The sequence below is a fragment of the Ammospiza nelsoni genome, chromosome 2, assembly GCF_027579445.1.
Source record: "Ammospiza nelsoni isolate bAmmNel1 chromosome 2, bAmmNel1.pri, whole genome shotgun sequence".
Taxonomy (NCBI): domain Eukaryota; kingdom Metazoa; phylum Chordata; class Aves; order Passeriformes; family Passerellidae; genus Ammospiza; species Ammospiza nelsoni.
The window spans coordinates 47,595,257-47,616,614 of record NC_080634.1 but is presented as its reverse complement, the minus strand read 5'-3'; the positions used below and the strand labels follow the sequence as shown (position 1 = coordinate 47,616,614).

At 40.5% G+C, this 21,358-nt stretch overlaps 1 protein-coding gene across 2 annotated transcripts in view; it reads left to right on the top strand.

Annotated features, from left to right (window-relative positions):
• Window positions 1-21,358, top strand: part of LATS2 (large tumor suppressor kinase 2) — a 48,701-nt gene that overhangs the window by 3,270 nt on the left and 24,073 nt on the right. Inside the window, exon 2 of one of the 2 annotated variants that reach the window (XM_059493374.1) lies at window positions 1,031-1,604. In XM_059493374.1, the coding sequence (XP_059349357.1) occupies window positions 1,266-1,604 (339 nt within the window). In that variant the 5' untranslated portion in view covers window positions 1,031-1,265. Of the gene's footprint in view, window positions 1-1,030; window positions 1,605-21,358 lie in introns of those variants that run through there. The other variant, XM_059493375.1, reaches the window with a different exon arrangement.

Below are 21,358 nucleotides of genomic sequence, written 5' to 3'. Positions count from 1 at the left end.
AAATGGCAGCAGAAGAAGCCAACTTGCATAACCAGCATCAATAGCAAGGTTGCATTTCTGATGAGGCTGTCTTTTAATCCTGTTCCAAATGCACCATTATTCCATGATTGTGTTATGGTGATGCTTAAAGATTTAGTTAAGGCAGGGTTCTTGTTGTAACCTCTGCTGCATGGAGATCACAAGTTTTACAGTTGCTCAGCTGTGCTGCATAGGTGTTCTCTGCAGAAGAGCTGACGTGCAGCAGAGAACATAACAGCTGTCTCAAAGTCTTCTTTTTCTGTGTTGGGATGCTGTATGATCTGGTTCTTCATCTTCCACTCTTTATGTGTAGCTCCATTTACCCATCTTTTCCCTTTCTTCCCTATAAGGCACAGCTAATGAAATATCAATATACCCTTTCCTCTCTTCTTTGTTTTCCTCCCCTCTTCCTTGCAGTTCTGGTGAGCACTGCTACCTTCGGACTTTGCTAAGTTATTCACGTGGAAAGGCAAAATATCTTGTCTTTCTGTTATTTGCTTTATTATTAAAATACTAGAAGTTGCTATGGTTAGAGTCATCAATATTTCCATTATAAATCTTTTTCATAAACTTCTGAAACTGTGCTCAGCTAGTGTAAAACAAACAAAATCTTAAGTGGGGGAAAAACATTTCATAAGCATACTCTTCCCTATTTATGAAATAGTGTAGGCTTGTCCAGAATTCAGTTATGCAATTGGATAGGAAACTTGCCACAATTAGGTACTGTAAAATTCTTAAATTATTTTTTTAAACCTTGGTTTTTAGGAGTTTTATTTTAATTTATTTTGAAGATTAGACTTACAAGAAAAATGAGGTATTTATTAATGTTGAGAAAATGTTCTAGAATCCTGCTGAAAACAGATAAAGTGAAAATCATTAAAGGGTATCCAACTGTGACAGCTTAAGAGGTTCAACTGATTCATTTTCACTTGATTAATTGTCATGCTGTCCCTTCAGAGGCATTTACAATATCTGCTTAACTGAATGTACTTTCTGGTTTTTTTTTTTTCAGTCACTGTCAGTCTGCAAAATGGTGATTCCACAGATTATCATTTTCTATAGGAAATGTGAAGATTGTGAGCTGAAGTAAAACATTGGCAAAAATCTCTTGAGAGAGTTTTGCCTTTTCTTCTTTGTGAAGGATTATGTTTACAAGAAATTGATACCATCAAGTGACACTTTTTGAAATAATTTAAAAGAAACAAAGAATCAAGCTGTATTTATGCTCAGAGAAAACTGGATCAACAATGAGGCCAAAGACTTTTCCTGCTACGACGTATTCTGGAAACAGCAGACAAAGGCTGCAAGAGATTCGAGAAGGTTTAAAGCAGCCATCCAAATCTTCAGGTCAGGGGCTGCCAATTGGAGCAGGCAGTGAAACTTCTCTGGAGCCTAAGATTTTAATAGGGAAGGATGCTGCAAGGCAGCAGCAGATGAGACAAACACCCAAGTTTGGACCATATCAGAAAGCTCTGCGAGAAATCAGATATTCCCTGCTGCCCTTTGCTAATGAGTCCAGCACCTCAGCAGCCGTGGAAGTCAACAGGCAGATGCTCCAGGAGCTGGTGAATGCAGGTTGTGATCAGGTACGTAAGAGCTGGGAGGGGAGGATTGGCACTGCTGTCAAAACAAGTTCATACTCTGGGCTGAAGAAAGGATTTTGGTGGTGGCTGTCAAAATCATGGAAATGCACTGATTCTTCTGGCAGTCGTATTTCTGTATGAGCAACAGAATAGATGGACTTACTGGGGACAGATGTGACTAGTGTGGTGTTCGTTTATGTTAAAGACAGTCATGGTCACCTCTAGGATTCTTCTATGATTATTCTATGGTTTCCCCAGTTGATAAATGAGACTGAAAAAGGTAGCTTGTCTTTTTTATTAGCTTTCTTTTCTTCTTTTTTCTTTTTTGTTTCTTCATTTTCCCTGCAATGCTTAGTAACAAGGCTTAGTTGTGAGTAATAGGGTGCAATTTTGTCTAGTACATCTAAGCCCAGCTCACTGTCAGAAAAAACTGTAAGAAATTATAGACACAATATCTGGTATTTGAAGACTCTCACTTGCTGCTGGCCAGAAGCAGGAGGGCTTGGATAGATGTTCAGCTGACTGCAGTGATTCTGTCCACACCTTTTCTTTGCTTTCTCTGCTTCTATTAGGAGGTGGTAGCCCTGCTCAGATCAGAGACTTGGTGTAGAGATGCTTTTTATTTTTGTCATCCTGGGATTGATGCTAGAATATATTCTTAATTCAAAGACTTTTCACATGGTGCAGAGCACATTCTTTTTGTGTTGAGCTGCATTCATCTTGCTTGTGCTTCCGTTGTTGGTGTCAACTTTCACCTCTGTCCAGGAGTAGTTCAAAATTTGGCTTTTTAGAGAAAAAATGCTGGTTTGGGTTCAGATTCTGAGTGTTGTAGGAACACTTGTACGATTGAATAGAAGTTGTTTGCAAGCTGAAACATTTCCATTTATAGTCCTTGATACAAATTGGAGAGATTTAAAACCAAAGTGCATTCAGCAGCATCTCCTTGATTTCAAAACTTAGCCCCCATTCACTAATGGCAGAATGTGAGTCTCTTTACTCTCCTAGACTATATTCTGATTCTGTATAACAAAACTAACATCAAGCATTATTATAAACAGTATAAGAGTATGCATTTCCCTGGAGCCATATAAATATTAATTAGTGCTGTTTGTATGCCAAAGAGTTTATGCTACACAAGATAATCAGAGCTAGAGTAGATTGCATATCTAATAAGAAGTGCTGCAGAACAACTAAACACTTCCTAGTCCAGTGTACCAAGATGCTGTACTGAATTATTTAACTGGAGGAACTAAGGATTTTCTCTGATCTCTAGTACATCATGAAAGCAGTGTTTTTTAGAGCTCTAGCCTCTAAATTTCCCTAGCTGTTTAGGATGGGAACACTCCCTGTTCATATGAGCCAAGGTTAAATGAGCACAGCTGGATTCTGGATTGGAAATGCACATTTGGTAGGTTACAGGGACAAATCGTTCACACATAGAACTTGGCTTGTTGGGCTGAAATCTTGGAAAGTACTTTGAGCACACTACAGCACAGAAATGTTAAGCCAATGTATAAACCAGAAATACCTGAACACCTGTTAAAATGTCTTGGTATTCAAAGCAGTGTAATGAAGTATGTGTGTAAATTTTTTTATATATTCAGCTATTTTGACTTCAATGTTCATACAATGGTATTGCTGCTTCTAGAGCATTGAACTCAGTTCTGACTCTGATGTGGAGATTTTTGCTCCTTAAGTTTTGCTCACATTTTTGGTTGGGCTTTTTTTTGCCCCTCCTCATTGACCATGATTCTTCCATCCTCCCATTTGTTGTTTCTCCCTAGCTATGACTTGTTGCCTGGCAATGGCATTATTGGGCCTGTTCTTTAGGTGTATTTGGCACTCAGGTCTGTGCTTAACCAGGGTCACATTTGGCTAAGGTCCAAACAGAGGTTTCAAGACTGGAATCCTGTGAATAAAAGTGCTGAGTTTCCTAGGGTGAGTCCAGACCACATAAAGATTCACTGTCCTGGAGGGTGTGAATGAGTGGAGCTTCTTGAGATGATGTGAATGTTATCTGACCTTGGAGATGGCATAGTGTAGGGTGACAGACCTGATTAATGCCTCTAGATTCTTCTCTTCCCCCTGGTGCCTGAGCTGTTCTGAATCAGACGCTGAACTCTTTTGTATCATGATGTGTTTTAAATCAGTGATCCCAAGCTGCTCTGTCCCTGCTTGTGAATCACAGCCTTTGAATGCCTGCCACATGGACATCTTCTGTAGTCCTGTGGGCAGCCACAGATCTCTGATTTACCAGAGAAGTGAAGGCAGCTTCAGTTTCTTTGGGGATGTTTTTATTTACCTCTGAACCCAGTGCTTGTGTGAGGTTGGTAAATGGGCATTGAAGCCCACAACCAACCTTCCCCTTTCAAAAGCCATGAGAAGCTGTTTTGAGGTTAAGGATTTCAGTCCATGAACAGCTAATGTTCTACTTGAGCCTTCCACTAGAGCAAGCCTGCAGAATACAAAATTTTACTCCTCCTGATCCTGCTTCATGGTACACAAATCAGCTGTTCAGGTGCTGCAAGCATCCTGAAGTGTCTGGCATTTTGTCATAAGTTCTATTCATGAGCATTCTAGGAGGCTGTGAAGAAGGAGTAGAGGGCTATAACACTCAGTTGGAACTCCATTTTCCAGCTGGGTTTGGGCTGATGATTTTTGATGTCCTGGATGGAGCACTGAATATTAACACTAACCTTGTGGGAAATGTGGTGGACACCATGCAAGGATCAGGATTCTTCTTCAGTCTGTTTATTAAGTCACAATTTTGGCTTTTGGAAGGGTGAAGGGAAGTAGTGACAATTAAAAAGGAAAATAATTTTAGAGGCTAGAAAAAGGATACTTCTATTTAATGCTCTTATTAGCTCCACGTATCTGTAGCATGGATAGATTTTAAAAACAACCATTTTACATCCTACTAGAGATGTTGCTTACTGGGGTTTGTACCTCCCTGTTCTGCCTAAAGTGACTCTTACGTTTTAAGATTAAATAGAAATTAGTTTTATTAAATAAAAAGGAAACATAACATTTTATTACTTTACTCTTGTTCTGTGAAGTCCTACACAGCCAGGAGGTTCATTATAAACCACTTGATGGACTTAACGAGTATATGAAATGCAGTGTAATTCATGAAGTAAATATCAAATTCTCATGTCTTTTGGTTGCAGTCAGCATAGGTGTTACATAGGAAAACAGACTTCTTTTTTTAATTGCTTAGGAAGTTGCCAGTATTTTTTTAAATTACCTGTTTTCTTCCAGAAAGATTTCTATTTTTCAGCCATTGTGTAGTTTTTGGTTTTATAGTGAAATCTCATCCCCTAAACCTAATGGGGACTTCACTGTTCACCTGAAAGAAGGCACGATTACATAATTTTTTGTTTTTAAGAGATAGAAACCAAAATAACACGCATAATTAGTCATTGTTTTTCTGAAACAAATGGAGCAACTTGTCTGTTGTTTGCTTAAGTCATCTTTTCAACAGTAATTATTTAGTGAGTTTCAATCAAAAATAATTAGTGCAGCCTAAATAGTTTTGAAACTCACAGAGCATGACTGTAAAAGACCAGACCTTTTTCATTGTAAAAGCTTGAAACCAAAAGCACACCTAATATGCCATTCTTTAGTAAATAGAAGTGCTTGGGCTTGGAAGGATAACTTGCAGTCACTGTACGGGTACAAGAGTGTGGGGTATCTGTCCTGTGGGCTGGTAATCCACTGGAATCACCTGGGGCAACTGGGTGGTGTTTGGGGTGTGGTGGTAAAAGCAGCTGCTGTTGTGGGCTGAGTGTTTCTAATGAATAGATGCAATTGAGTGTATGATCAGTGGCATTCCAACAACCTGAATGGGCTGTACTGTACTTACTGTACTTCCTTAGAGCATAAACAGCCACTGACATTGTAATTTAGAGTGGGCTGCAGCAGTTCTAGATGAACTGTGGAATGTTACACACTTGTCACTTTTGTGGGCTTTTTTCTTTCCATCAAGCAAACTTTCCTTTGAGCAAAGGGTGCCTTTTCTGGGCAAAGATTTCTAGACATGGTTTGTTTGGGCAGCTATTTTTAAGAAAAAATCATGTTTTAGGATTTTTTACAGGCTACATACTGCCAGTAACATGCTATCTGCTGTACAGCTATGAATATGTGAAGTGGGGAAGTTCTTCTGCTTCATTTTCTCCAGAGGCTTTTATAAATATCTGGAGTAAAACATGTGCCCTCCCCGTGCCAACATCAGGATATTTTGAAGGGCAAGATCTTTCCACTAATTGTAGTGTCTTTCAATAAAATGGAATGGTGTAATAATGTGTGTAAGAATATCAAACTGACTACTTTGTCATCAGTGTTATGCTGAATTAATGAGATTCAGTTTGTAGAAGTGGGGTGGGGGTTTTGGTTTCTTTATTTTTTTTCCCTTTAAATTCCTCATTGCATTCCAGGATTCTTTCAGTCTCTTCATCATGGCTTGCCTTCTTTTTATTGAACCCGTTTGGCAAAGATTCTACCCTGATTTGGGAATGCTGATTGGTTTCAGGTTTGAGAATGGGGGATAAAGTATTTCTCTCAATTTGAACAAATATTTGCAGTTCTTTAAGTGAGGGAAAGTCTGTTCTGCCAAATAGAGCTTGGGCAAAAAGTCCTTTTTTTTTTTGCATTTAGCATATAGAACTAGTATTCTGTTCTTCCTGTTCTGTATAGGTCATACTTGTCCACCTATGATCCTTGTGCCATCAAGAAGTGTGTTACTGAGCCAGTAGGACTTTTCACCATAATGTTGGAGTGATGACAGGAAGCAGATACAGTGTAGAGTTTTGTTTTGATAACAGACTTGCTGAAGCTTTGCTGTAGTAAAATATATGTTGTGATGTATTTGTTAAGAGGACATGTCTAAAGAGACAGCTTGCCTTCAAGTGAAGGACAGCAAAAATTGTAATAGCAAGTAAGAGAACTAATTTCATAACACTGGCCTGTCCTGTAACAAAATTTTGTGTTTGCTTGAGTAAACTTTACCTGTGTTAGGAGTTTTGCCTGCCCAGCTGTTTACCAAAACCTCAAGGATGAACATCTTAGTCATCTTCTGGATGTTTTCAGTCCAGATTGTTTGGTTAATGAAAAATGACTGAGCTGTTACAAGATTGCCTGGGTTATTCTGTGGGACATACTTTAAAGGTGAGGATCACAGAATATTTTGAATTGGAAGGAGTCCACAGGGATCATCAAGTCCAGCCCTTGAGTGAATAGCCCATACAGGGATCTAACCTGTGCCTTTGGTGTTGTTAGCACCATGCTCTCACCAGCTGAGCTAATGTGGTGCAAGTCATTACAAGCTGTGCTGCTTGTAGAAGTATTTTGGGTTACAGGGAGGAAAAAAGGGATGTTCAAATGAGGGCACTCACTGCTGAATGCAGGAGAAAGGTTTTATTTTAGCAACTGAAATAGATCTGATAATTCAGGCCAACAGTCTCTTGGGTGTTCCATTTGCATCCACCATTTGAAAGTAAGTTGTTCACTCTGCCTTCTCTTTACTAGGTGTATTGAGGGCTTGTTTCATAACCTTTTCTTACACTTTTTTCTTTCTAACCTCCCTTTTTGGTTTCAGTCTTTCTGAGAGATTTCCAGTGTAATGCAGTGTTCTTCTGTCAAAGTATGTAACGGAATGTGTTTCCCCACTAATATGCCTGAGGTTAGCAACTTAAGTCATTTGAGTTCTTCAGAAAAAAAAGTGAGCCATAGCTTTCCAGGGGCTGAAAGCAAGAGGTGGAGATTGCTCTTCAGCTGATAGCTTCTGACACCTTTCTCTCCTAAGCCCTTTCTCTTGTCTCCAATCTTCCTATGTTTCTGTCACTTCTTGATGGTACTGCCTTAGTGAGAATACTTAGATTCTCTGTGCCAGGACACAGCTCCCACAATGTATTTGAGAAGGTGCTCTTGGTGTTGTTCTGTGTGAGCATGGCTTGGAATATGCTTGTCCTGCAGAAGGAAGAAAAGTATTTTCCCTTGAGTTTTTGTGGTGGTGGAAACATTTATTAACAGTTGTAAATGATGGTGTGTTCTCCTTCTCATGACAAGATTTAGCAGCTGGGCAGTAATATTGTACTGAAGAAGAATATTTTAAACTCTGCCCTTAATTCTTCTTAGTCTTTTTTCTTCTTTCTCAAACTATAGAATAAATTACATCTTTGTAGTAGGATTGTGTTTGAAATGACAGGACAGGAATCAGATGCTAGACTTCAGCTGTAGATAAATGTGAATCTTGAGTTATCTTAAACTTTCCTATTCCTCATATGAGATAAACATTCTATAAGCTTGGGAGTTAATGTAAAAATATAAAATTTATCTTGCTGTAACAGGGTACTGGATTAACTTGCACTGGATACTTAAACTGTATTTATTAAAGTTTAATTGCCAGTAGAATTTTGAGCTATAGATTTTAATTTCTTTTTTTTGTGAGAAAGGAAATGACTTCTTCACAGTCACTAAAAAATCTGCATAAGCATTTACTTCAGTCTCTGAATAAAAGGCCCAAAGGTGAAGATTGCCATTATTATTCTAACAGGAAGCTGATATCACAATAGTAGTAGGGTGTAACAGTTCCTTTTGCATTTTTTATGTTGTTCTCAGCCTAAATCTCTGCTGCTCTTTCAGCTTTAGTATCTCAGAGGAATCAATGTTATTTTATATTTTATGCTGAGACTGAAAAATAGCATCTCTGCATTGGAAGGGGAATGTGGGGTGTTTTTTGCTGGTCTGTGGGGATTCTTTTCTTTCTTAAAGAAATTGAATGGCACTTTTAAACTTAGAGATTCAGCAAAAGGACTTGATACAAGACTTTTGCATGCTGTTGTCTTTAGGGGTAGGTCAAGGTATGCATTACGAACTCAATTCAACCTAGGAATGTTTTTTAGTAGTTAGCAAACTAATTAAAATTTTACGTTAAAGCTGCTAATTAAATGTCAGTACAATGAAAATAAAAATTCCTTGCCACTCATGTGATACTCAGGTGTGTGCCATACTTCTGTGGAGTGATTTTTTTAAAAAATTATTTTCTTTTTCCTAAAGCATGGGCAAATAGACATAACATACAATTACATTTGTTTTTCCTCAGTTTTTTCTTGCTGTAGCCCCATCTCAAGCAGACCACAGCTTGTTGGTGCTCCCATGGGCCCAGCATTCAAATTCTGCTCAGCAGCTGCTTGCAGTGTCAACTCCTAGAGAACGTCCATGTGCCATGTGTGTTTCCATGTGTCCCCCTAATCTTCCATAAATCAGGCTTCAGTACTTACACTCTTTGCTTCTTGGTGCTGCCTGTCTCTGACTTGCAAATGCTTGCATGCAGTGCTGTCTGAAGTAGGTGAAGAGAGATGTGAAAGAGCCCTTCAAATCTTTTTACTTGGTGGTGCCAGCTGCTGTTTTTCTCATGTAGTGGATATGTCCATTAATTCCCTACCATTGCCTTGAATCACTCTTAAGAAACAGCTGGTTAGACCCAGGTTTTCCTTTATTTGACCTTGGCAAGAATTCTGAGTGTATTACAACTGCCTGTGGCTATAGCTACTCTAGCTATAGAGTAGATGTTCCACAGTCAAGTACTGCTGGAATAAATGCCATTTGCACTAGTAAAATCAAGCAGGGACAGACACATGATCATTGTTTGCTTAAAGCTACAAATGTTTGTGTTAACTTGGGCTTTAGACTTATGTAGGTTATGTGTATAGCATATGAAATACATCTAACTTCTTTCATTCCTTCTGCTTATGTTCATAACCTAATTGTGAGTGTAGATTAGATCTGACATTATGTTGCTTGGAGCTGAGGCTTAGAGTGGGAAATGCTGGCCCTTATTTCTAAGTTTTTATAATTCCCTATTTTTTGGGGGAAAAAAATTAAATTTACCAATGCTTCTGATTACCAAATTAGAGGCTGAATTTGCTGTGGCATTGTGGTCTGTGGTCTCATCCTAGCAGTAGCAGTCTCATGTTGTCCAGGCTTGAGAGGGATCCCAGTTTCCCATCTCCAGAAGATGCTTTAATAAAAGCCTGGTGAAAGTCAGTCAGTCAAACTCTTGCTGTCTGCCTGCTCTACACATCTGCTGCATGTCACCCAAAATACTGCTGCTGATAGGAATATTTTTGATTTTATGTTACTGGGCAGCTTCTGTGGAGGTGGTTCTGTCAGCTCTGATCTTGATGGGGTCTCCCAGCTATGGCTGCAGCACAGCAAAACTGGTTTGTTCCTAATGGACTTGTCCTGCCATCTGGGCAGTCACTGGCAGTTCACAAGGAACTTCTGGGTTACAAATGGACACACAGAAATTTGGTTTCGTACAAGCAGTGCATGTGTGCATATATGTGTTGGGATATAGACTGCAGTGTCTGCATGGTGCCAGCTGTTTGTGGAGAACTTAATCCACAGGATTTGGTGCTGCATTGAGGATTTCTTTTTCAGTCTAAGGAAACAATATTCTAATGTTTGTGGCTATGTTCTGCTTCCCTGCAGTGTAAGAGATGGATTTTTCCTGATGAGAAACTTGTGCTCTTCATTTTGAGTGAATCCAAGTAATTAAAAATATTTCCTTAGGGAGGTGAAGGATAAAAAGAATGAGAGGATATGAAAATACTTTAAAAAATTATTTCTAGGTCAGTTAATTTTCAGAAGGCTGAAGCTGAAGAACACTGTGTACCTGTAACTTTGTGAATCAGGTAATGGCCATGGCAAGGACAGTCTGTGGAAATAACTGTCCTGTGCCATTGCTTTGTCTTTAATTGTTATTAGTGTATGTGTGCATGTGTGAAACTTACTGTGACACACACAGTCAGTTATGCACTTAGAGAAATACAAACACAGCGGGAATTGGGAAAATGGTGGGATTTAAATGTATACTGCTTGAATGACCAAGCATTTTGTAACTGTTTTCTGTACCCTTCATTATCCTCCTTTTCTGTATCCTTCATTACTCTAACGCAAGGTTTGTAAATTGCTCATTTAATCCAAAGCCTGCAAAGGTCTGGCACCTCACATGCATAAAATATTAGAAAGAAGGCTGCTGCTACTGGGTGATAATATGGTTAAGTTTCTGCCCTGTAAAGAGACTGACTCTAGAAGGAGAGCTAGCAGTGTAAAATTACTCCTGTAAAAGTCTTTGTATGGCTACGTTTGGATTTTATCCACTATTTGAATCTGTTGGATGGGGGTTATTTCAAAGCAAATGTCAGCTGAAACTTAGAGATCACTGTTGCTGATCTGCAGCTTCATTCCCTCCCTGTTTGTTTTGTTTTGTTCTCCCCCTGTATCAGTTCTTATCTTCCAGCCTCTTCAAGTCTATACCTTCCTTTCTTTACCTGTTGTCCTATTGCACTGCTTTTTCTGCTCCATTGGTTTGAATGACTAATATCCAACACCTCTTATGGGCCTTTCTATGTGCCTCTGAATACCCTAAATGAGTTTATTTATTTTTTTAATAATTGCAAACTACTAAGGACTAACTCTTTTATAAACTTCAGTCTTAAATATAAAAAAATTTGGTGTGACATGTTAAAGAATTATAGATGCAACTGTAACGTGACTTTGCCAGCACATCCTGTGTGTTTTCATTTCTGCATCTTTTCTTCCATTCAGTGGCAGGGATTCATAGGCTATGCTTAAACCAGCCACCTGTCCCATTCATGCTTTTCTTACAGCATTGCCACAGTTGCTGTGTTCATTCCACCATCCTGCCAGATGTCAGCCTGATAAAGATGCATAAAATCCCATTCAATCAATGTAATTGGAATCTTTGAAATACTAATTTGTGTGGGGTATCCCCATTAAAAAAAAATCTGGTTGTATCAATTAAAAATATAAAAAGTTGTGGTCAAAAGACAGAGACCTTTGAATCAAGATAAATTCTCTCCATATTGGGCTGGTTTTGTCCTGGCTCCAAATGAGTGCTCCAAATAATATGCATTACACCTTGGTGGAGCCTGTTTTTTCTGGTTGTGCAGCACAGTTTGATTCTATTTCAGATGATCTCTGTATTTTAGATGATCCCCTGATTGCCCATGTGATCTGTGCTGCCCAGACATAGTAGCAACCTGCTGGCTATGTGCTGGAGCAGGGTGGAATTTTTCTTCAGCAGTTGCTGTGCTGGAAACTCACTTCCATCTCCTTCCTGTGATCGTTTCTTGCATGTTGGCCATCCCTTCTGTTTAGAAAATCTTTTTATTATGGTCCTTAATACAAGCACTATGTCCATTGAGTACTTTCTGGAAGGTGTTTTATGACAAACCTGTGAAATGTGTGGTGTTGCAATTGTGCAAATAGTGGACAGAAGCTACTGGTGCATTGTTCAGCAGTGCAAATTGAAGACCTGGAGCCTAGGAATCTACAAGTGGGCAAAAGTCTCAGTGTCAGCCAGGACACGTGGCACGCCAGCTGCCCATGCTACAAGAGGACCTTACTGGAAAGTGCCAACAAATTTGAAAGCAAACCACAAGAATTTTCATTTGCGTTGGTGCGCCTCCCCCCGCCCCTCATCTCTCTGTTTGCTGAGAAGTGAACCTTCAGGGCTCTTAACCACATGAAAGTAACTAGAAAAAGTATTTTTTCAGTATTACTTTGTAATACTGTAAAATCATTTGCAACAGATTTTTGCAGGAACTTCTCAGTGATTTCAAAGTGTTAGAAACTGGTGGAGGTTGAGAACTTGCTGTTGCACGCACTGTTCCTCATTCAGGCAGAAATGGGTGCTCAGATTTGCTGCCAGGGACAATCTGTTGTCCCCTGAGCCTGGAACACCACTGCTCAGGAGGGAGAGTCTGGGACACAGCTCTGCTTTGCAGGCAGAGCTGCCTTCTCACAGATTCCTGGCAAGGTCAGAGTGTTCTGCTATGTGTTCAGCACCTCCAAAAGCACTATTCTGAGCAAATAGCCATGCTACATACCTAGCAGGATTTTTTGGTTCTTTTCAAAGAACTATTTCTTGCTTTGGGCCAGAGGGTTTGTGCTCCCAAGCTCACCACTGTGTAGTGGAGTATGAACTCAGTCTTCACCCTGCCCTACACAGCAAACAGCAACAGCCGTAGCACCAGCACAGCATCTCCATCTAGCTGGAGCAGGCCAGTTGTTTTAGTTTCTACCATGCATTAACTTCCTTCTCCTCCTCTCTCCCATGAACTTAGAGAAGCAGGACCATTGCCTAGCTTCAGACCAAGCCACGAGTCAAACTAGTGGAGCCCTCCTTGCACAGAAACTGTTGAGCCTATGAATTTGGGGAAACTCCTGCCCCTAAACAGAGAGCTAGTTTGTTTTGCCACATTCACATAGTAGTTTTGTGATTTCCCAGTCTGAGAAGAGGCTTTTTTTATTTTTCTTTTTTTTTTTTTTTTTTTGACTCAAAGATCATGGCAGCTAATGGATAGAGGGAGGAAGTATTGCTGTTGAGGTTTAAACTCTGACAGGAGAGTGGTATCTGACAATGCTGAGGGCCAATGGGAAGCATAACAAGGATGAAGCTCCTGCTAAAAAGCAGGAACTGGGTGTGTGAGCAGAGATGATATTTGACATTTACTTGAGGGGTAATGGCAGTCGGGTCTCAAAGGTGGTAGTGCTGAGCTCAAGCATTAATAGTAAACTGGTTGTTTTAACTGGCATATCTGGCTTGAAAGGATCATGCTCAGGTGTTGGGAAAGCCCTTCTCTTCCACTCTGCAGGGTGGGGAAGCAGCAGCCTGAGCCTGAACTGCTCCCTGCACACCAGGGAGAGCAGTGTGGGGTTCCCACCAGAGATCCCCCAGTGTGTGCCTGCTCCTGGCTCTAGTGGGGGTCTCTGCAGAGGTGCTTTCCCCACCTTCTCAGGTTACTGAATTGAAGAGCTCCAGGTTACCTTGCATTCCTCCCTCCCACCCTCTTTTAAGTTTTTTGTTTGCTTGCTGTCTAAAGTCATGCTTAACCTCTCATTCTGCCCACATGCTCTGTTCCACAGGGCTTAATTGCTTTTTGTACTTTCAGGTAACACCCTCCTGTACTTGAAACGCCTGGCTTCTGTGCTTGTTGCAAAGGTCGTTCTTGTTTTTAAGAAAATAAAGGATTTGCTTTTCATGTAAAAATAGCTTTATTGTTTCCATATGCAAGGAGGAATCAGGGCAGGCATGTTTCCAGGTCAGCCTGGAGATGGGGTTGGATAGTGAAACCCACTGTTCCAAAAATGGGCTGGAGCAGACGACAGTTCTTGAGCAAAGTTAACTGGCTTGGAGGGAGGCAGGATCCCTTTTTTGGGTGCACATGCATCATGCTGGTATTTTGGAGAGGAGTCAAACATTGCCATAATGAGCATTTTATTCTGTTAAGTGCTCATGTTTGTTTTACAGTTTTCTCATAATCAGGTTGTTTTGGTAACTGTAGGCATGAGTTTTGCATAAAAGATTGCAAAGGAAAGTTAGGGCATAGTTCTATACTGCAAGAGTATCTGAGTAGATGTTTGCAGGAGCAGTCTTGTATTGTTCCAAGATTGCGCTCACTTGGCAGCTGTACTTTGGATTTTGTTGTCTATAGTAGCCTTCTTGTGAATCTTATGGCCATGTATTTCTAAATTTATATGAATGTGATGTGGATCTTTTTCATCTTTGACTTTTGCTAGGTCATATTTTTACTTCCTTCAGGCGTATTCTTGAAATCCCTTTAAGGCTTTTAAAATTAGTCAGCTTGAATTTTTCCTTTAACTTCACAGAAGTCACTACAGAAGTAAAAAGAGCACAGAAGGGGAATTACAGTCAGCGTTAAAAATGTTCCTTCAGAACAGAAAAGCAGATTTAACATGAATTAAAAACTCAGCTCTGTTTCAGAGTTGCAAAAGCTCTTTTATTCACCAGAGAACTGTTAAAGCTAGTAATTTTTGGCATAGTATCGGTCAAGGAAGCGTGACAAAGTGCAGTGGAATGCACTGAGCTGTGGTCCAGCTTGTAGTGTTATATGACTTTTAGTGTATGGAGCATTGCAGGAAGTGCTGCAGGGGGGTGGGGAAGGTCTTTTAGTTTCATCAGCTACTGAGTAACAGTGTCCTCCTTCCTCAGACCCCACCTGCAACAACAGGGGTCCACCTTGGTTGCTTGGGTCAGAAGACAAAAAGTGAATTTTTGCCTGCACAATCTGCTCAGAACCTGTCTGTTTTCTGAGCACCACTGTGCAGAATGCAGTGAGATGAGGAAGTTTTGTGAAAGTAGTGTGAAAGAAGAGGAATGTGTTTGGGATTTCAGATCCACTATGCATGTAGACTGGGATCGTACCCCCAGCCCCACTATGCTGGAATATGAAGATTCTTGAGCTGAATTTCTGCCCTCACTGGAATCAGCTGTAAAATTCCTAGTGATTTCATCGGGCCAGAGTTTTGCTGCCTATTTTGAGCAATAAAAGAATCCTCCTGTTTCACCAGTACACACACATGCTAAGTCCATTTACTTAGACTTAGGGTTTGGCACGGATTTTGGCCTTAAATGAGGTATGTTCAAATCTCTTTAATATTGGTAACTTGGATTTCAGATTACATGCATGACTGAATAACCAGTTATAATAACCAGCCAAGATATTCTTGTAACTTGTAGCTTACCTGGTATTTTCCTTCTTTCCTCTCCTAATTATGCTGTCAGTGTTCACAGAATTTTCCAAGCATTTATAATGACATTATAAAAAAAAAAATGATCATACCTTTCCTAGCAGAACAAGATCTTTGGTTTATGACCTGCATGTTAGAAACTGGTAAAACTTCAGTGTGGTATGGATGGTATTACCAGTGTAAATGGCTAACAAGAGTTTTACTATTCGCTTTGGATTTCACATTTGCATTGCAGTGATAATCAAATAAAAAGCCACCATTTCACCCTGACATTGGAATAAAGCTGTTTGGTGCAACATTGCTGTAAAAAATGAGGTCTCTACCCAGAAGACATTACAAGCTGGATTGATTTTTCTAGGGTAGAACTGTGAGAAGGCTGCAATGCAGAAAAGATGAAAGGATGATGTTCAGTGGTTTTATTTTTGCATAGAGATCTCTGTCATTCTTACTGTCTTTGTATTTAACTTTCTACAAGAGGACACCTTGAGGTTGGACTGAAAAAAAGGCTTGATGTTCAGGGCAGGAATAAATGAGTAGTCAGCTGGTGGGATGGCCCAGTCCATACATTTCAGGTTGGAAAGAATGCAAAGTCCCTTGGCGGAGCAGTTGCTTAGATGGGAGCATTGTAATACTCACTGAAAGCTCATTTGGCTTTTAGCACATAGATCCCATTTAAAATTTCAGCTGTCAGATTATTACAGTTTAGGGTACTTCTGCTCTAGTTTCCTGACTCTAAACTTTTGCAAAGAAAAGCTGCAAGCTAAAAACCGACTATTAAAATTGATATATTAGAATCATTATAGTCACTCAAGTAATGGGCTACATATGGAACTTCTATGGCTATATTACTGTTTTCTCTTGTAAGGCAGTACTTTGGATAGTTCCAAAAACCTCAGCTACTGCATGTTCTGAAACATAAATCCTACATATTTCATTTGTGGAAAAACATGCCTGAATTCAGGTTTTCACACATAGTTTTGTATATATGTGTGTGTGTATATATATATTATGTATGCACATACTTCGGAGCCTGCCTGTCATTGGCCTCTGGTTAGTCTCTGAAGGTGGTGGCAGACACTGCAGAGCTTGATTAAAAGTAATTAACCATAATGCCAAGAATTTTAAATGCTGATGGATGCCTTGGAGAAGAGGAATAGACAGTTACAATGCCTGTTACAGGAAGCAGATGTTGGCCTTGGAAGCGCTGCTTGAACACTGCTGTTCTGGAGTAACTGCATCTGTGATTCTGCATCTCACAGCACTGTCCAAGGCAGTGTGCACACAGCTGGAAGCCCAAGTGGAATTGTGGAAAGACCATTTCTCTGGAACTGTAGAAAGTACCCTAAGATGACCTCTCAGTGTAGAGTGAACCTGATCATCAAAATACAGGGGACCATCTCCATGTATCATCACCATGGAGGCTTAGCTTTGTTTTGTACTTGGCACCTTTGAAGAATAAAAACGCAGATCTTCCCATGAACCTACAGTGTGGTCTGATGCAGGGACATATATAACAGTACTTGGCAACATGCTTGCAGATTAACAATCAGTAGGAGGACTGTCTCCACCCAGTTCTCTGAGGGCAAGTTTAGGAAGTTGAAATTTGATTGCCTAACCAGGCATACGTCCTTACCTTTGGCAGCTCTGTCAAACAGGTGCAGAGAAACTGAATTATTTTTACTTCATGCAGAAATTAAGATATTCACCTGTGCACTACTGCACATTGTTGAGTCTTAGTTTCCAAAACTCTGTCTTACTAATCCTCTCTCCCATGCCATGTAGTGTTGTGCTTGTTACCCCATTGAAGCATGGGCCAGTTTTCATTTTGCTGCTGAAATACTCAAAAAGAATATTGCTCATTGTGGTTTTGCTGTAGACCTCAATTTTAAGAATATTTTTTCTCAAGGAAGGAAAGTGATCACTTGTCTCTTTTTGTTTCTTAATGTTTGCACCCTTAAAGATCTTAGAAGAAACACTGCTGCCTTTAAATAGTATTTGTGCAGCTGAGTATGGGCTCTAATAATAACAATGCTGATGATGATAAGAATTTCACAGAACTGCCGAATGGGTCACGTTGGATGGGACCACAGTGGGTCATCTGGTTCAACTTCCCTGCTCAAGCAGGGCCATCCTAGAGCACGTGGCACAGGATTGTGCCCAGATGGTCCTTGAATATCTCCAGTGAGGGAGGCTCCACAACTTCTCTGGGCAAACTGCTCCAGTGCTCGGTAACCCGCACATTAAAGTAGTTCCTCCTCATGTTCAAGTGGAACTTCTGTGCAGCAGTTTCTGCCTGTTGCCTGTTGTCCTATTTCTTGGCACCACTGAGAAGAGCCTGGATCCATCCTCTTGACACCCTCCCTTTATACATTTATATACATTGTTGAGGTCCCCTCTGTTTCCTCTTGTTGAGGCCGAACCGCCCAGCTCCCTCAGCCTGTACTCAGGAGAGATGCTTCGCTACCTTAATCATCTTTGTAACCCTCTGCTGGGCCCCCTCTGGGAGCTCTGTGTCTTTCTTGTACTGAGGAGCCCAGACCTGGACACAGCATTCCAGATGTGCCTCACCAGGGCAGAGTAGAGGAGCAGGATCTCCTCCCTCTACCTGCTGGCACTGCTCTTCATCCCAGGATCCCACTGGCTCTCTTTGCCACGAGGATGCTGCTGGCTCATGGACAGCTTGGTGTCCACCAGGACCCCCAGGTCCTTCTCCAAGAGCTGCTTTCCAGCAGGTCACCCCCAGCCTGTGCTGGTGCCTGGGGTTATTCCTCCCCAGGTGTAGAACTCTGCATTTGCCTTTGTTGAATTCCAGACAGTTCCTCTCTGCCCTTCTCTCCAACCTGTCAAAGTCCTTCTGAAGGGCTGCACAGACCTCTGGGGTATTGGCCACTCCTCCCAGCTTTGTGTCATCAGTGAACATTTATCAAAATGATACTGGGCCAAGTATTGAACTTAATAGTAGTAATGAAGCATGAAAAACAATTGGCAGTTCTCCTATCAAATTATATAGGTTGAAAGCATTGGAAAATAAGAGTCTCCTAGAAGTTTGAGTAAAGGCTTGAAGGAGAGAGGTGAGGAATAGCGATCCCCTGCCAGCATTGCTGGGAACTACTAAGCAAATATGTCAACACTAAGTGACTTATTCAAGAGAATATATCTGTTTGAACCTTCTCAAACTCCCTCCTCAGACTTCAGTTTTGAAGGTGAGTAGAATCATGTCCTCTGCTCTGTTTTCCTCTCTCTCCTTTGTTTCAGTTTAATCAGGTTCAGACTTCTCTAGAGTTGAAAATACTGTATTTTCATAAGAAATATAGTTGTTGTGGAATAGGTCCAATATATTCTAGAGTGTTAGAAGGTTTTTATTGGCTTGATACAGTGAGATTTTTTTTCCTTCTTCTGTGGTTTAAAATTACTCGTCTAACATGTTGATTTATAGCCTGTCATGTAAGACTGTTTCCCCTTGGCTATATCTTTTTAAATGATCAAATGTATTTTTGAAAAATGTCCTAGTTTTGCCTTGAAATATTAGGTGATAACTGCACAAGTAAGGGAGGGATTAGCTTGTTAAACTTAGTATGATACCAACATACGAAATACTGCACTTAATGCAGCGCAGAGGCAAAAAGAAAAAAAAAAACAAAATAAACCTTATGATCTGAGCTAACACAAGCATATTCCTTTCACCTGGGAAGTTTGTAGGCTGGTGTGAAGGAAGTAGAGGAGACTCCTGGGCTGCATTTCCAGGAGAGCAGCTTTTGTTGTTGCTGCCAGAGCCACCCATGTTCCCTCTTGCTTCTCCCCAGTTCCTTCTTGTGAGCTGTGCCAGCACAGTGTTTGTGGAGCTGAGCAGTGGCAGACCAGAGAAGTGATCCAGGTTAAAAATAAGTTTTTGGGGATGATGGGAGGGGCAGGAGCACAATTGAGGGGTATGACAGGGGGAGGCACAGAAAGCAGCAGAGAAGTAGAGAGTGGTGGCAGCTGCCTTGGCTGTCAACCACCATCAGAGGAAATGCTGAGAGAAATCTCAGCCTTGCACTCACATGCTCTCCTCCTTCCAGCTGTGCTCCAGGGAGGCCCATCTGCTCCATGCTGTGTTATCTTACTCTTCCTCTGCTCCTCTGGTGAGGTCTTACTGCCCCAGCTGAGCTGCTGCTGGAGTTAACCCTAGCTGTCGTGGGGCAAAATGCTTCAACAGCTGGATCACCGGTCTGTGCTAACCCAGCTGGCTCTGGTGGCAAGTGTGGTCAGGCAAGAGGGAAGCAGGGGATACATCGGGCACAGGGAGAAGTGACAGGCAGCCAGGGACAAGACAGAAATAGTTGTCTGCCAACACACTTGCAGTTGGAACAGGTATGTGAACAGTGAGTTATGAATGCTAAATGTAGTGATGTGGTTGTTTTCTACATTGCTGTGCTGATTTCATTGATGGCTCATGGCAGGTTTCTGAGAAAGGAGATGGCATTGAGGAGAATCTTCCCAGAGGATTTCTTTTCTTACAACAAGCCAAAATACATCTCACAGCTTTTGCATGTAAATGGAGCAGGGTGAGAAAGATGCTTCTTCAGGACTGTGTGTCTTGACTATTGAAGTGTGCCACTTGGCTGGTAGCCATCAGAAGTAACAGTGAGGTGAACTGAGTAAAGATACTGTTAAAGAAAAAGAAACAATTTAAAAAAGGACAATTTCAGAGATAATGTGGAAACCTAGAAAGAAATAGTTTTATTCTATCATGTGTACTTTTGAAAATAATTGCACAATAAAAGCAAAGCTGGATGACTTAGCTGTTTTAGTTCCTTTCCATTCTGTTCAACACTATCTAATATTTATCCCCCACTCCTCTGTGTTGAACTGAACTTGGATTCCTGCTTACAGTGTTCTTTTAGGACACTAATTAAAGCCTGTGTTACTAACTGGCTTCAATTTATTTTTCATTTATTTATTTATTTGTTTACTTATTTCAACACTTCTCTATTCTCAAGAAGCTCAGTAAAGGAGCAGTGGAGTGAAGCATTATCACCGAGCAGAAGTAGTCTTTTCTTCATGTTTCTCACCACTTTTGGGGGCCTCAGTGGGCATTTCTCCTCCCCCCCTGTAGCTCCCAGTCTGAAGAAGATGCAGCTGCTCTCTTGGGGGAATTGTTTACCTCTCTGTGGAATCTTGTCCTGGTCAGCTATGTGCTAAGAATGTGAATAATTTTGCTGCGGCTGCTTTACATGTAAAAAGCCGGACCTTAAGATATTTTATCTGACTGAGGGTTTTTTTTTTCTTTCTTTTTTTCTTTTTTTGCCTCTAGCATTGGTAGATTTGAGAGTCTTATCTTGCAACTGCAGAAAGCTGTGGTAACTTTGAGTCGTATGAGGCGTTTAGTACAAAGAGATATTTTTGTAGCCTTGAAAATCATTAAATGCCAGTCAGTGCTGTTTAACAGTTCTTACTTTTGGAGCTGTAGTTATATATATGTATTTTATAGAGTTAATGAAACTTAGTCAAGAGCTGCATGGAGACTTCTGGAAAATGTCTAATGAGATCCCTAGTGCAGTGTATATTGCATTACTGGATTGAGCATATTGATTTTAAAATGTTAAAAACTGAACAAATGCCTTTTTATGTTTTTGAATGAGAATTTGGGGGGAAAAAAAGAAAGATAGCATTACAATTAACACATGAAATTCAAAATGCCAAGAAAATTTTTAAAAATAGTATTTTCTGTACAAGTTTTCCCTCTTCCTATTCTGAACAATAAATACAGGGCAAGTTGCCTTGCACAGCACTTGGGTTCTCTGTGTGTGTATGTGTCTCTACAGAAAAATATTAGGAATCCTATCTCAAGATAAAACACAGATGTTGCTTCAGTCACGTGAGGTGTGCTGTGTTGCACTGGGAGGCTGAGGGAGAAAGTAGCCTTCATTTGTCTCACAGCAGAGCTGTGTTTCTCATATATATTCTTTATTTTAGACTCTGCATTACTGCTTGCTGTCTGTTGGGGTCCCATTGTGGTACAAATCCTCAAAGGAGAGAACAGTTCACTGGTAATGCATTCCAGCCAGGTATCCTGGAGGTTTTATAAGTTCTTTTAAAGTACTCCCCAAAGAAAAAGTAGGGGAGCCAAACTCTCATAAACTTCTAAAGGCCATATCAAGAGTACTCTGGAACCTTGTTTGAAAAATTATTAGTACTTG